The sequence below is a fragment of the Poromitra crassiceps genome, assembly GCF_964638095.1.
Source record: "Poromitra crassiceps genome assembly, chromosome: 17".
NCBI classification, from domain to species: Eukaryota; Metazoa; Chordata; class Actinopteri; order Beryciformes; family Melamphaidae; genus Poromitra; species Poromitra crassiceps.
In genome coordinates, this window is record NC_139635.1 from 20,912,488 (window position 1) to 20,927,802 (window position 15,315).

Below are 15,315 nucleotides of genomic sequence, written 5' to 3' on the forward strand. Positions count from 1 at the left end.
TATATAGACCTCCAGAAATTCTTCCGAACACTGAGGCTAAAAGAATTCTTTGCCAACACAGGAGAAAGTGACACCACAGATGTGGAGACGGAACACACAGTGCCTAGAACCAACTTCAGAAGCAAATCCAGTTTCATTCCTCCAAAAAACAGAAGTGTTTTTCTAGAAACCTACATTGGATTGGTGGAAAAAGACATTCAGGAAATAATAGATAAAAAAGGTACAAACAAAGTTTTTAATAACCTGTCCAAAAGGGAGAGGGAAGCTTTATCAGCTCTTGACAAAGATGAGTCTATAGTAGTGAAAAGTGCAGACAAGGGAGGTGCCATTGTACTTCAAACCACCACTAATTATGAGAAAGAAGCCTATCGCCAATTGAATGATGTCACTTTCTATAAGAAACTACAGGGTGACCCCACCTCTTCCATCAAGAAACACATTCATGGATACTTGGAGGGACTGATGGAAAATAAAGAGATCTCTAAAAAAGAAAAAGATTTCATGAAAATAGAACACCCCAGGATACCAGTATTCTACTCTCTCCCAAAAATTCACAAGGACCCCACTAACCCCAAAGGAAGACCCATAGTGTCTGCAATAGGCTCCGTGACTGAGAACATCTCAAAATACATAGATTCTTCTTTACAACCTAGTGTTCGAGGATTACCCTCCTTCATTCTTGACACAACAGACATGATCAAAACACTAAAAGGAATAGAAGACACAGACAGCTTTGACCTAATGGCCACTTTGGACATTGAGAGCCTATACAGTAATGTTCCTCATGAGGGCGCACTGGAGGCCATCAAATGGTACTTGGATCAGAGGGAACAAGGTGTCTTACCCACCACCTCTTGCATCACAGGATTAGCAGAGTTGGTCTTGAAGAATAACTACATGATGTTCAAATCGGATTTCTTTCTACAGACAAAAGGCTGCAGTATGGGTTCCAAAGCCTCACCATCTATTGCAAACTTATATGTGGGACTATTTGAACACGATTTTGTTCTGAATCCAGCCCAGAATCCATTTTTTCCTCAAATTAAACTGTGGAGGAGATTCATTGATGATGTTCTCTGCTTTTGGTCAGGAGATGAGAAGTCTTTTCTAGAATTTCATAAACTTTTAAACTCAAAGAATCAACATCTTAGATTCACAATGGAACATAGTCAAAAGGAAATTAACTTTTTGGACATAACCATTAAGAGAGATCATGGAGAAATCTACACAGATATCTACAAGAAACCTACAGCCAAAAACTCTCTATTGAGAGCAGACAGTTTCCACCCATCTCCACTAAAAAACAGTCTCCCTATAAGCCAATTCCACCGGGTGAGACGAATATGTAGCTCAGAGGAATCCTATAAGGAGCAGAGCATACAATTAAAGGAGAAATTAAGACATCGTGGATACAAAGAAACTGTTATCAAAAAAGCAGAGGACATTTGTTCTAGGAAAACACAAGAAGATTGTCTCAAACCATCGCCCAAAAGAGCAACAACAAAAACCACACAATGTGTTCTACGCTACTCTGCACAAGCAAGTGAATTTCATAATGTCATTAAAAAACACTGGCATATTCTAAATGCAAATTCATCTTTGAGTAACACATTCAGATCCCCTCCACAGATGATCTACAAACGAGCCTCCAACATAGGCGATATGGTAGTCCACTCAGACTTAGTCCCCAAAAAACCTCACACTTTCCTGGATGACCTACAAGGCAACTTTAGATGCAATTCATGTACTCAATGTAACTTCACAACAAGAAGTACCCACTTCAACCACCCACAGAACGGTAAAGCTATCAAAATCAAAGGCAAAATCACATGTTCTACCACCAGTGTGATTTACCTGCTTAAGTGCCCCTGTGGATTGGGCTATGTGGGAAAGACTAACAGAGCTTTGAAGGCCCGCATAGCAGAACACCGTAGCACTATACGCACAGGTGATATAAAGAGTCCTGTTGCGAGACATTTTAATGAACTAAACCATCCTGTGGCTTCTCTCCGCTATACAGGTGTTGAACATGTTCTCCCACAAAGAAGAAAAGGAGACACAGAAAGATGTCTTCTTCAACGAGAACTTTACTGGATATACTACCTACAGACAAGGGCCCCCCGTGGTCTTAATGAAGACTTTTCCATCAAACCCTTCCTGTAAATTAATTGGTGAATGCTATGGGCTTAGAAAACCACATTTTCACCTCTGAAAAAGTTTTCCATTTTGACGCCTCGCCTTCTTTGTCTAATATATATATTTTTTGATAAAATGACGAGTTAATATTTTCTTCCACTATCATGTATTGTTTGTTGCTTATTCTATGTTGTTTCATTCCGATGGGGGGGTAGAGTGTTAATATATCTCATGAGATCATAGTAGCCTACCCCCAAGTAATTTTAAAATTTATGGGCCACATGAATAAAATTGAATAGGCCCTTTTTGTATATTTTCTAACTTGTTTATATGTATTGCTACTTCTCACTTAATTATATATTGTTAGCAATGTCAGATTCTTTCTGGGTTAAACATGTCTTTTGACACCTGATGTCCAGCACACTGATCACCAAACATGATCATGGCCACACCCACTAGGTGGGACCCAGATCCTTCATGAGGAACACCTGAACCTCTCTTGATTATTGCTGCCTGACCTGACGAAGAGCCTGCATCGGCTCGAAACGTTGTCTTTTAAAATGCAAAATTAAACAAAACATTGGGAGCAAATCAGTGTCGCGAGTCTCTTTTAATCTTGATGATTTACTTATAAAGCCACATGTTATGACCCGGTCTAGGGGTTTTAGGTGTAATGATGTTGCAGCATTGAATAAACGTGCCCAGTGAGAACTCAACGTTTACTTATTAAATAGACATAAGTACATTACTGTTGTTGAGGCTATAATAAAGGACTGTATGATACTATAACTTGCTGGTTCTGATTGGATCCGCGCCGCACTATTACTAGTAACCGACCCATAAACGCTCTGCAATATCCTAACCCAAATCTTATTGTTATTAATCCGACTATTACCACCGCCGCTCCGTCTCCGTATTATACCACGATCTCTCAAATTAGCACAGTTTCTCTTCGTCGCTCCGTCCCCTCACGCCGCTCTCGTCCACCCCTCAAAACGTCAAACACCAACCTCATTGAGATTAAATCTACTCTTGGTATCGAATGCTCTAAATTAACTAATATTGATGATAAATCTATTCGATTTGGATTCATTAATATCAGATCAATCACCAATAAAGCCCTCCTCGTCAATGACTTAATCATTGAACATAATATTGACGTTATGGGATTATGCGAAACCTGGCTAAAACCGGACGTTGTTCTTCCACTCATTGAAGCCTCCCCCCCTAACTTTGACAATTCGCATGTTGCCAGAATGTCAAGAAATGGTGGGGGCGTTGGCCTAATTTATAACTCAAATCTAGGTCTTCTACAGGATCAAAAGTATAAGCTCCTATCTTGTGAGATACTTACTATGAGACACTCTAATATAGCTGGCCTCGGAGCCTTCTACCTAGTTATGCTCTACCGCCCACCTGGGCCCTATTCATCTTTTCTGGATGAATTTTCCAATTTTCTCTCTGACCTCGTAACCCGCACGGATAATATCCTTATCATTGGCGATTTCAATATTCATGTTAACCGTAAAGCTGACCCACTCTGCAAAGCCTTTCTATCTTTAGTCGACACCCTTGGCTTTGCTCAGTTGGTTCATGAACAAACGCATTCTAACGGCAACACGCTTGATCTCGTCCTTGCTCGTGGGATTAACGTCTCAGATCTGTCAGTCATGATTTACCCTCCAGCACTGTCAGATCATTATCTCATTCAATTTAAAATAGACCTGCCCCTCCGGCAATCAAACCTAGCTGATACCTATACCGCCCGGCGTATCGATAGTTCTACTCCCACTGAACTCGCTGATTTGTTATCGGGGCCGCTTTCCTCTCTCCCAGAGCGGATCGACTCCATTAATGAATTCACAAATCAATTTAATTCAATCCTACTCGCCTCGCTTGATTCTATCGCACCTCTACGTACTAAAATCCGTCGCCCTAAAAAACCCTCGCCTTGGTATACTGACGATACACGCGCACAAAAACTAATATGCAGAAAACTAGAACGTAAATGGCGATCATCCAAGCTTGAAGTCTATCGACTAGCTTGGAGTGATAGCCTATTAAAATACAAATGTATGCTCTCCGCTGCAAGAGCCTCCTACCTATCAGATCTTATTAACACTAATAAAAATAATCCTAAATTTTTATTTGACACGGTCGCAAATCTTACTCGCAAACCATCCCCCAATACAAACTCTCCATTTACAGCTAATGATTTCCTTGACTTCTTTAACCGTAAAATTATCTGTATTAGAGATGAAATTAGCAACTCTCTATTACTCACAAAGGGTGCTAACCCCTTTCCTAGCCCTGTCCTTAGAACCTTAGACGAGAGTACTATACTCTCGAATTTTGAGACTATCTCCCTAAATGCACTTTCAAAAATTGTACTTTCATCTAAATCCACAACCTGTTTATTCGACCCTCTCCCTGCAAAGTTGATTAAGGAACTCCTTCCAATACTAGGCCCCCCCTTACTTAACATTATCAATAGCTCCCTCTCCTCTGGCACTGTCCCTGCCTCCTTCAAATCTGCTGTGATCAAACCTCTACTTAAAAAGCCAAACCTTGATTCTGAGGTTCTTAACAACTTCAGGCCAATCTCAAATCTCCCCTTCCTCTCTAAAGTTCTTGAAAAAGTAGTCTCAACACAATTAACTGACTACCTCTCGCATAATAAACTTCTCGATCCCTTTCAATCTGGTTTTAGATCACTCCATAGTACTGAAACTGCTCTTACAAAAGTAACCAATGACCTTCTCCTCGCGTCCGACTCTAATTTCTCCTCTCTTCTCATTTTATTAGACTTAAGCGCAGCCTTCGATACAATCGATCATAAGATCCTCCTAGACCGCTTATCTAACTACGTAGGTATCCGGGGCACTGCCCTATCCTGGCTAAAGTCATATTTGTCTGATAGGACACATTGTGTCTCATATAAAAATATCATGTCCACTTTCTCCTCAGTGAAGTTTGGTGTACCGCAGGGATCAGTCCTGGGTCCCTTACTCTTTGGAGTTTACTTACTGCCTCTTGGCGAAATTTTCCGTAGATATGGCATTGACTTTCACTGTTATGCCGATGATACCCAAATTTATATACCAATTAGACCAGACGATCGCTCTAAACTCGCTAATCTTGAATCCTGCTTAATCGCTGTTACAGACTGGATGTCAAATAATTTCTTACGACTAAACGCCAACAAAACTGAACTACTAGTTGTTGGCCCAAAAACCCAACTTCCATTTCTCACTGATCTTAGTCTGAACATTGAGAACTGCGTAATTACTCCAAACTCAAAGGTGAAAAACCTAGGTGTTACCTTTGATCCTACTCTGTCATTCGATGCTCACATTAAGGATATCACTAAAATAGCTTTCTTTCATCTCCGCAATATTTCAAAGATCCGTCCCTTGCTAAATGCAACGGATGCCGAAACCTTAATACACGCCTTTGTTTCATCTAGACTCGACTACTGTAACGTCTTATTCTCTGGCCTTCCACTTTGTAGCACAAATAAATTACAACTCGTGCAAAACGCCGCTGCTAGAATTCTAACTAGAACTAAGAAGTTTGATCATATAACTCCGGTCTTAATCTCCCTCCACTGGCTCCCAATTCAGGCCAGATCAGACTTTAAGGTGCTTCTGTTAACCTATAAATCCCTGCATGGGCTCGCACCTCCGTACTTATCTGAGCTAATCATTCCCTATGTTCCCACGCGTACTCTCCGCTCACAGGACGGTAATTATCTTACCGTCCCTAAAATTAAGAAAAAATCAGCAGGTAGCAGAGCATTCTCTTACCGTGCTCCACATCTCTGGAACCAGCTTCCTCTGTCAGTTAGGGAAGCTGGCTCCATTGAAATCTTCAAAACTAGACTCAAAACCCATTTATTCTCCCAATCATTTGGCTGTGCTTGATAGTTGTGCTTGATGATGTCATTCTTTAGAAATATTTATTAGCTCTTGAGTACATACAATCCTGAATTGCTGAGCGGGCTGTCTCAAGCCAGCAATATCATTATAAACTTAGACTTGACCTAATTTAATAATATGGCATCAGCCGATCCAGTAGCTCAGATATAAAATCAAATAGCTGGTGAATAAACTTAGTCCTGAACTGCTGAGCGGGCTGTCTCAAGCCAGCAGTATCAGTATAAACATAGACTTGACCTAATTTAATAATATGGCATCAGCCGATCCAGTAGCTCAGATATAAAATCAAATAGCTGGTGAATAAACTTAGTCCTGAACTGCTGAGCGGGCTATCTCAAGCCAGCAGTATCAGTATAAACTTAGACTTGACCTAATTTAATAATATGGCATCAGCCGATCCAGTAGCTCAGATATAAAATCAAATAGCTGGTGAATAAACTTAGTCCTGAACTGCTGAGCGGGCTGTCTCAAGCCAGCAGTATCAGTATAAACATAGACTTGACCTAATTTAATAATATGGCATCAGCCGATCCAGTAGCTCAGATATAAAATCAAATAGCTGGTGAATAAACTTAGTCCTGAACTGCTGAGCGGGCTATCACAAGCCAGCAGTATCAGTCTAAACTTAGACCTAGACTACCTAGACCTGAATTAGCAGTATAGTATTAGTCATCCTAAAAAATCCTAATAAATTTTGTTTTGACCTAATTTTATTGTTGTCTATAGAGTTAGTTCCACCTCTGCGCAGATTCCCCCGCTCTCTTCTCTCTCTCCCCCTCAGGTGTCCTTCATTGGCCTGACGTACACCCCCGCCGCTGCAGCCCTAGGTCCGGCCGTCATCGCCCTAGCCACCTGTCGTCACCCTAGGCCATCTACCCGCTACTCCATCTACTGTCTGACACCCCGGGCTCTTCACCACCACCGACCCCTATCCTCATCATCCTGGTCACCTGCCTGCCTAAGGGAAGGGGGGGACCCCCCCCCAGCCTCAACAACGCGGACTCTTGGATTCCTCAGATCATCCTCATGGAACTCCCAATCTTGTTACCCTTTTGTCACCTAGCTAATTAACTAGTATTCTCTAAACCTACGAACACTTAAAGACTGCATTTTCTATTTCTTTTTGGACTCTACTTTTTAGATTTTCAACTCCCTTCCCTGATCTTAGGATAATTTAAAAATTACATTTCTATATCCTTTCTGTTGGACTCTTTTTACATTTTCAATTTTCTGTTCTCTTGTACATTTTATTTCCATATTAAACCATTCACAGAGTTTCATTATCGGAAACTCTGTGCATGGTTTAGCCCGGCATCTCTCGGCCTGTCTCGGAGGGGAGTCCCCAGATGGGGGTCCGCTGCTGTGGCCTGGTGGGTGGGCCCGTCCCCCGCGTGGCCTGCTCTCACGCTCTCAGTCACTATGCTGGTGGCTGGGGGCTGGGGGGGCGGGTCGCGTGGGGGCTGGGTCCGCCTGGGCCGCAGCAATTGGCCCCTAGCACAACGACCTCACAAGGTTCCTCCTCAGCCAAGTCACTGGGGCAATCCATGCGGCGATCCATATGGTGGAAAGGTTTTCTTGCGTTCACTGGGGGTGAGGGGGTGCCGCTGTGTCCCGGCCTGGCCTTCCCTCCCACGCCATATGTGGGCGGGGGCCGGGTCGGGGGGCATCGGTGCTCTTCATCACTGGTCGAGGGCTGCCGGTTGGTTTAGAACAGCTTAGGTAGGCGATAGATTAGCTACAGCCTAAGGCTGACCTGTTAGTGTTCAGGCTAAAATCAGACTAGAGCAGGGTAGGATAGGCCAGATTAGGCTGTAGATTAGCTAGATACTATGTCCCAGTTAGCTCTGGTTAATGCTTAGAGTAGTCAGTTGTCTGATCTTCTCCCCCCCCCCTCTCTTTCCCCCTTTCCCCGCTTCTTCCCTTCTTCCCCCTTCTTGTTCTCCTCTCTTTCCATGCTCTTTCCTCCCCCACATCCCACCGCCCCCCCCTCCCTTCTCCTGCTCTCTCCTCATTCTCCCCCCCCTCTGCTCCTTCTCCTCTTCTCCCCTATTTTCCTGAATCCCTGCCACTTCCTGCTCTCCCTTCTCTCACATTCCCCCTGCTCTCCTTCCCCTGCACCTCTACTCTCTGTCCTCCCCCCTCTCTCACATTCCCCCTGCTCTCCTTCCCCTGCACCCTCCCACCTCTCCTTCTCTGTTCTCTCCTCCTCCACATTTCCCATTTTCTCCCCACCCTCGCCCTAATCCGGGCCCGTATCCTACTCCCTCCCTCCACCCTAGACCCTACCTCTACTCTACCTCCCCTGTACCCTCCCATCTCTCCTTCTCTGTTCTCTCCTCCTCTCTGTCCTCTCCCCTCTCTCACATTCCCACTGCTCTCCTTCCCCTGCGCCCTCCCACCTCTCCTTCTCTGTTCTCTCCTCCTCTCTGCCCTCTCCTCCCTCTCACATTCCCCCTGCTCTCCCTCCCCTGCACCCTCTTCTTCTCTGTTCTCTCCTCCTCCACATTTCCCATTTCTCCCCACCCTCGCCCTAATCCGGGCCCGTATCCTACTCCCTCCCCTCCCCTCCCCCAACCCTAGACCCTACCCCTACCCTGGCTCTCCCTCCCCTGCACCCTCATCTCTCCTCCCCTGTTCTCTCCTCCTCCACATTTCCTATTTCCCCCCCACCTCCCCCCTCTCCTCCCTCCCTCCCTCCACCCTAGACCCTACCTCTACTCTACCTCCCCTGTACCCTTCCACCTCTCCTTCTCTGTTTCTCTCCTCCTCTCTGTCCTCTCCCCTCTCTCACATTCCCACTGCTCTCCTTCCCCTGCGCCCTCCCACCTCTCCACATTTCCTATTTTCTCCCCACCTCCCCCCTCTCCTCCCTCTCCCTCCCTCCTCCACTCTCCTGCTTTCTTCAAATGTTCAAATGTTATCTTTATTCTGTATATTCTTGTTACTGTGTGTTAGCTAGAATCAGCTAGACATACTTTCTGTGAAGCCCTCTGAGACATGCTTGTGAATTAGGGCTATATAAATAAACTTGACTTGACTTGACTTGAATTTAAACTTCGCTCCAGGTGTGTCTGTTAAAACACGGAAGCAGACAACTTATCTTCTTTCAAGACTTTTACTTGACTGAGCAATGGTCAGGCATGGGCGTGGTTTACATGTGTATGTGGTTCTGTAAAGAAATAAAATATATATATATACATTATTATAATTACAGTAATAAACTAGTCCACCACAAAGCCTATAGCATCAGTTATACATATATCCATCTATGCATACATACACACAGTATATACTGTACACTATATACTGACATAAACTATTGTATGTTCACTACATACATAGCCAGCATATGAGCCTCCATATCAACATACATGTACATAATATATCGTGGAAATAACAATCACTAATAATTACTATTACTTGCCTAAGCTTGATACAATAAAACTATTTAAATGTGCACCAAACCACAAACCACTATGAATTATACAATACTAATGCAGGGCAAACATCTATTTCTAATATAATCTTAGTCATAGCATAGTCTCCACAATGCACCAGGTATGGTATGGCATTCCAACAATTATTCAATTAACAGCCACATGTACTAGGAGCGGAATCCATCACGCATCCTTCTAGGGTAACCAAATCTCCAACATGAATATAAACTTATGCTTTACATTAACTGCAATTAACTGATAACTTAAACAGTGACATGACTTACAGGTCTCAGGGACGCACGCACACAGTACTAACTGAGATCAGTCTCTGAACCGCGGACATGAACCATGCTCCTCACTCGCTTTCTTCTCTCTGTCCGCTCGCACTTCACCTCTCCAGCGCGTGCCCGCTACAGCACGAGTCCTTTCCAATCCCCAGCGCGTACCTGATCTGCATCCTCAGCAAACGGCGCTGATAGACGGCCTTTTGAACAAGTACTAAACATAACACTGATTTTTTTAAAGTGCAGACATTTCAGTCGCACACTGTGCGTCTCAGCAGCGCAGCATGTCAGCATGTGTGTGCGCTGCTCTCAGCAGGGTGTGTGCGTTGTGCACCCGCCTATACAGAGACACATAGCCTATTACTATCTTGCACATTGTGGAGTTAGAGGGAGCACCAACAACATCTTTGAACAACACGTCTGTTAGCAGAGTGGGTTAATGCAGCAGTTCTCGCGTGCACTCCCAGAGCAGCAGCAAGACGGAGGAAATAAATATAACACGAGGAACAGTTTCTCTTTCTCTCCTCCCATGGAGCTGGGTCAGAGACACACACAGACATACATACGTTTTCCGTGCATGTCATTGGCTGTCACCACCTGTGTTGCCTTCAGGTAACATCCTAAATTACATGCTATACATTAGCATTGGTTAGAGGGCCACTCCAGAGACCAGAATCATTCATTATTGACGCCTGAATGGGCCGCTACCGGCCCAATCAAATATAATACATACATTTTCACCAACCTGAACGGCCCATTTCGCAGCGGCCCGCCGGCCATTGCACCGGTAAGGATACGTTACAGTCCAGCCGTGCTCACACACACACACACACACACACACACACACACACACACACACACACACACACACACACACACACACACACACACACACACACACACACACACACACACACACGGGGCAAAGGCAAAGCCTGACAGTAAAGAAATGTGGTATTTGCAAATTCCCCCTCAGATGTGTGTGTTAGTGGACTGTGATGTTTTTTTTTTACTTTACTGTGATGTGACCATATCAACTGAGAGCGGTGAAGATGTATGAACAAAATTAAAAGATATTGGAAAGAATAAGGACTGTTCTGTAGTCCCGCATCTGCGCTCATCCAGAGCAGACTGTCTCATGTGTGTGTGTGTGTGTGTGTGTGAGAGAGAGACAGAGAGAGAGAGAAAGACAGAGACGTTCATATTCAAAGACCGTATAGACCTAAACGTCAGACTTATCGTTCACCTTTGAGGTGTGAAGAAGTAAGATATGTGTGTGAGAGAGAGAAACCGATTTTGGACACCTTGGAGAGCGCTGCAGCACTCATCCTAAGTGCTGAGACATTACCGTTACATTAAATTGGCCATTTGCGGCAGGCCACCGGGTTGGGTTGGGTTCAGCATTAACGCATATTTTAACGGGTTGGGTTGGTTCGGGCCTTAAAAAACCCTGACACCTGTCAGGTGGATGGATTATAGCGCTCACTAAAGCGCTCTGAAGCGTTTGAGAGCAGCGCAGCGCTGCCTCTCTCTTTCTCCCCCTCTCCCCTCCAATCTGTTCCCCTCTCTCTAGTTGTCATCAACCAAAACAAACGCTGAATTTGAAATGGTAGAATGGTAAATGGCCTGCATTTATAGCGCTTTTATCCAAAGCGATTTACAGTCAGTAGGTAAATTCACCCATTCACACACCGATGGCGGCAGGTTACCATGCAGGGTGACACGTAATAAACTATGTGTCATATATTTATTTAGGTAGAAATTAAATTTTTGATGGCACAAGGGTTTTCTGGTCCAATTTTTTTGCCGCGAAAACTGACGCGCTTAATATTGTTTGGCCCGCGACTCCTTATATTTTTCTGTATGCGGCCCACAACCAAAAAAGTTTGGCCACCCCTGGTGTACATATTATATCTTAAGAGTGAAGAAACTACTGATCTCATAATCCATTCCGGCATTTACGGCCAATCAGATGATTGAGCAACAGAGCGTTTCAGCCAATGGTAGAGCACTCTGTGCGGCAGTGGGCTGGACCAGCAGTCAGTGAGTTCGCCATAGAGTACCGCAGGAATGAGTCCGGAAGTAGCACTTTGGTTCATCAGGGGAAAAAGCTATGGGGTTTTAGAATGGGGATTTCGGTTAAATGCATGAAATAAGGTCTGTGGTTAAAAAAAGTTTATGGGAGTGGTAATTTGTTTTCAGCAGGATAATCTTCACAAACATGGACCACTTTTATGAAGCATAAATGTGTTTTTAAACACGATTTTCAAAAAACATGTATGAAGTCATACTAGTCAGGCGGCTTAGCGCCAGATTTGAGCTGGATGTGGACACGTCTGACAAAAGCATCAAATTTATATATTATACAGGTGGTCCTCGTTGGTGAAGATTATCCTGTTGAACACAAATTACCACTCCAATAAGCTTTTGTGAACCACAGACCTTATTTCATGCATTTAACTGAAATCCCTATTCTAAAATCCCATAGTTTCCCCCCCTAAGAACCAACATGATTTCTGGTTAATCCTACAAAAATACATTATCCCTGTGGTAGCCTACTCTATTAGACTATTAGCTCAATGGCTAATGTTATCGTGAACGAACCGGGTAACGGATTTCAAAATGGGTCCCGGCGTGGAAAGAGGGTGACTCGAACTGGTTAACATAATGGGCTCTATCTTCCCAAAAGCGCTAATTTAGCATTTGCGCTCGTTTAACGGCGTGCGCAATGCAAATTGGGGGCAGACACAAGCGCATGCCTGTGATAATTGTACTGGGCATTGGCTGCCCAATGCCAAAGCAGGCGTTTCAGCGCTAAAATGTGGGATTGATGGCATTACCCTATCGTCAGCAGCGCGCAATTACTTTGTGCTAAGAGCTTTGAAAAGGACCTCTTACGCGCAAATACCTCTTTGCGCTGGGCGCTCTGCACGGAGATTACGGCTGCGCTCCCAGCGCAGAGCGGTATTTGCGCAGTGGAAAGTGGAATTCCTTTTGGATATGTCATTACGCACAGCCTTGCCACGCCAAGACATCAAATCATGCTGCTAAAATTGGGTATTAGCAGATAATTCAGTGAGGCATTCAACTATAACTCACTGAGAAACTTTTATCACATCACAAATAGGGAAATGAATTGAGAAAACGTGTTGGACAATGGACATAGGCTATTTACCTTCATAACCCGAAGGGTCGTTGGCACCACAGACGATCTGTCAATAAGCTCCCTCTGTCCTCGCACGAGTGAGTACACTCTATTACGCATGGAGAGAATTACAGCATATTGCATGCCTCGCGCAAACAGCCATTGCAAGACGGGAATCTGATTGGTTTTGATTGACGTAATGCCCAGCCTTGCCTGGCCACGCCTGTGAATAATTCTGGTAGTTAAGACCGCCCAAATCTCGTTTGCCCAGGCATTTTGGGGCGCAGATGATTTTGGCACAGCTCTAATTTGCGCTTGCGACACGTGCCGTGAACCTTTCCGCATCCCGGCCGAGAATTGCATCCCCAACATATTGTGGGGCTGTTTTAACTTAGAAATCAGGGAGGTCACATCTACCAGACAATTATATCACTTTTAAACAGTTACATTTCTGTATAAATTATTACAAGTATGCTCCCGTGAGGTGGGGATGCTTTTTTTGCTGCTCGGCGGGGGAGCAAAACTCGGCAGAACACCTGGCGGACGGCGCAAGGCGGAATGCTATCTTCCGTGCGGACCGTGCCTTAAGGCACGCGCAAACAGGTGCGCAAGCGCTATTAGGGGATAGCGCCTGTCAGAAGATAGAGCCCCTTGTACTTTCAGTCACTCAGTGGTGGTTTTAGCCCTTTTATTCAGCAAGCTGTGGCTTACATTGTGGGTACTTCTCCATGAAAGCGAATAACAAATGTTTTAAAATAAACAAGGATGATATACAGATTTGTGGCTTCTACAGGAAGATATAACATTATTTCACCACTAGCTTGCCCATGGTATGTCTACCTTGGGTGGTTATGAGAATACAGTTAATAATCAAAATCTCAATGCAGAATATGAATGGGGAAATTCTCTTCCAGAACCGTGACATCACGAAACAGTCACGTGTACGGCAACCATTTTAGGGCATCCTCGTCAGTCAGAGTATAGGCTATCGTTCCTCAGTCTAAAGCGTTGTCAGTTGTCATGTCTCCTATAGTAAACCGTCGAGTGTGCTCTGAAACACCTTCAGTCCTCACACGAAAACGCTGTCATTCCTCCTGCCTCACTAAAAACGTTGTCGATCCTCCTGCAGACTAGCTGTCAGACATCACTCAAACTAGCTGTCAGGCATCACTCCTCACGTCTCACACAAAAACGTTGTGGATCCTCCTGCAGACTAGTTGTCAGACATCACTCAAACTAGCTGTCAGGCATCACGTCTCACACAAAAACGTTGTCGATCCTCCTGCAGACTAGTTGTCAGACATCACTCAAACTAGCTGTCAGGCATCACGCCTCACACAAAAACGTTGTGGATCCTCCTGCAGACTAGTTGTCAGACATCACTCAAACTAGCTGTCAGGCATCACGCCTCACGTCTCACACAAAAACGTTGTGGATCCTCCTGCAGACTAGTTGTCAGACATCACTCAAACTAGCTGTCAGGCATCACGCCTCACGTCTCACACAAAAACGTTGTGGATCCTCCTGCAGACTAGCTGTCAGACATCACTCAAACTAGCTGTCAGGCATCACTCCTCACGTCTCACACAAAAACGTTGTGGATCCTCCTGCAGACTAGTTGTCAGACATCACTCAAACTAGCTGTCAGGCATCACGCCTCACGTCTCACACAAAAACGTTGTGGATCCTCCTGCAGACTAGTTGTCAGACATCACTCAAACTAGCTGTCAGGCATCACGCCTCACGTCTCACACAAAAACGTTGTCGATCGTCCTGCAGACTAGTTGTCAAGCATCACTCAAACTAGCTGTCAGGCATCACATGAAAACGCTGTCATTCGTTGTTTTTGGTTGTTCTTCCGTGTGGGGAAAGAATGCCTATGAAGTTAGCAACAATTTTTTACAACTTCACTTCCGGTTGAATGCTTTTGCCTTTCAAAATAAAAGCACGCGTTTTTTTTATATTTACAATAGTGTAACGTTCCTGGTAATTCATGAGGCAGAGGCTTCTTGATGGTACAAGGTTCTTTATTCTCAGTTAGTTATATTACAACTCTCAGCGGTTGTCACGCTCATAGCTAGCAGCCTTCCCTTCTAGCAGTGTGTGGAGACTGACGCGCATGCTCAGTCCTCCCCGGAAGTATCCCCACAGCATAGTGTTCCCCAATACAACACTCCCACACATCAGTTCCTATCTGTAGTTGAGACACTACCAATGCTCACCCCTGTATGTGTAATGCTGATACGCTACATACTCCCCGCCCAACAATAAGGTCAACGCCCACGTTGATAACACATCACACACCCCCTTGTACCAAAACACACCCAACATCTTTTTTTTAACAGCTTCTTTGTTTTTTTCTTTCCAACCACATT

The 15,315-nt window shown here is 44.5% G+C and overlaps 2 protein-coding genes across 2 annotated transcripts in view; one reads left to right on the plus strand and one right to left on the minus strand.

Moving 5' to 3' along the window:
* LOC310792249 (uncharacterized protein) overlaps window positions 1-15,315 on the plus strand; it is a gene marked incomplete at its 3' end in the record, with an annotated part of 330,076 nt that overhangs the window by 139,041 nt on the left and 175,720 nt on the right. The window lies entirely within an intron of this gene.
* The window catches only part of LOC310792247 (CD48 antigen-like), a gene marked incomplete at both ends in the record, with an annotated part of 73,916 nt that continues 59,951 nt past the window's right edge, over window positions 1,351-15,315 (minus strand). The window contains one exon of the mRNA XM_083653972.1: window positions 1,351-1,361. Coding sequence (XP_083510098.1) covers window positions 1,351-1,361 — 11 coding nt within the window. The remainder of the gene's footprint in view (window positions 1,362-15,315) is intronic.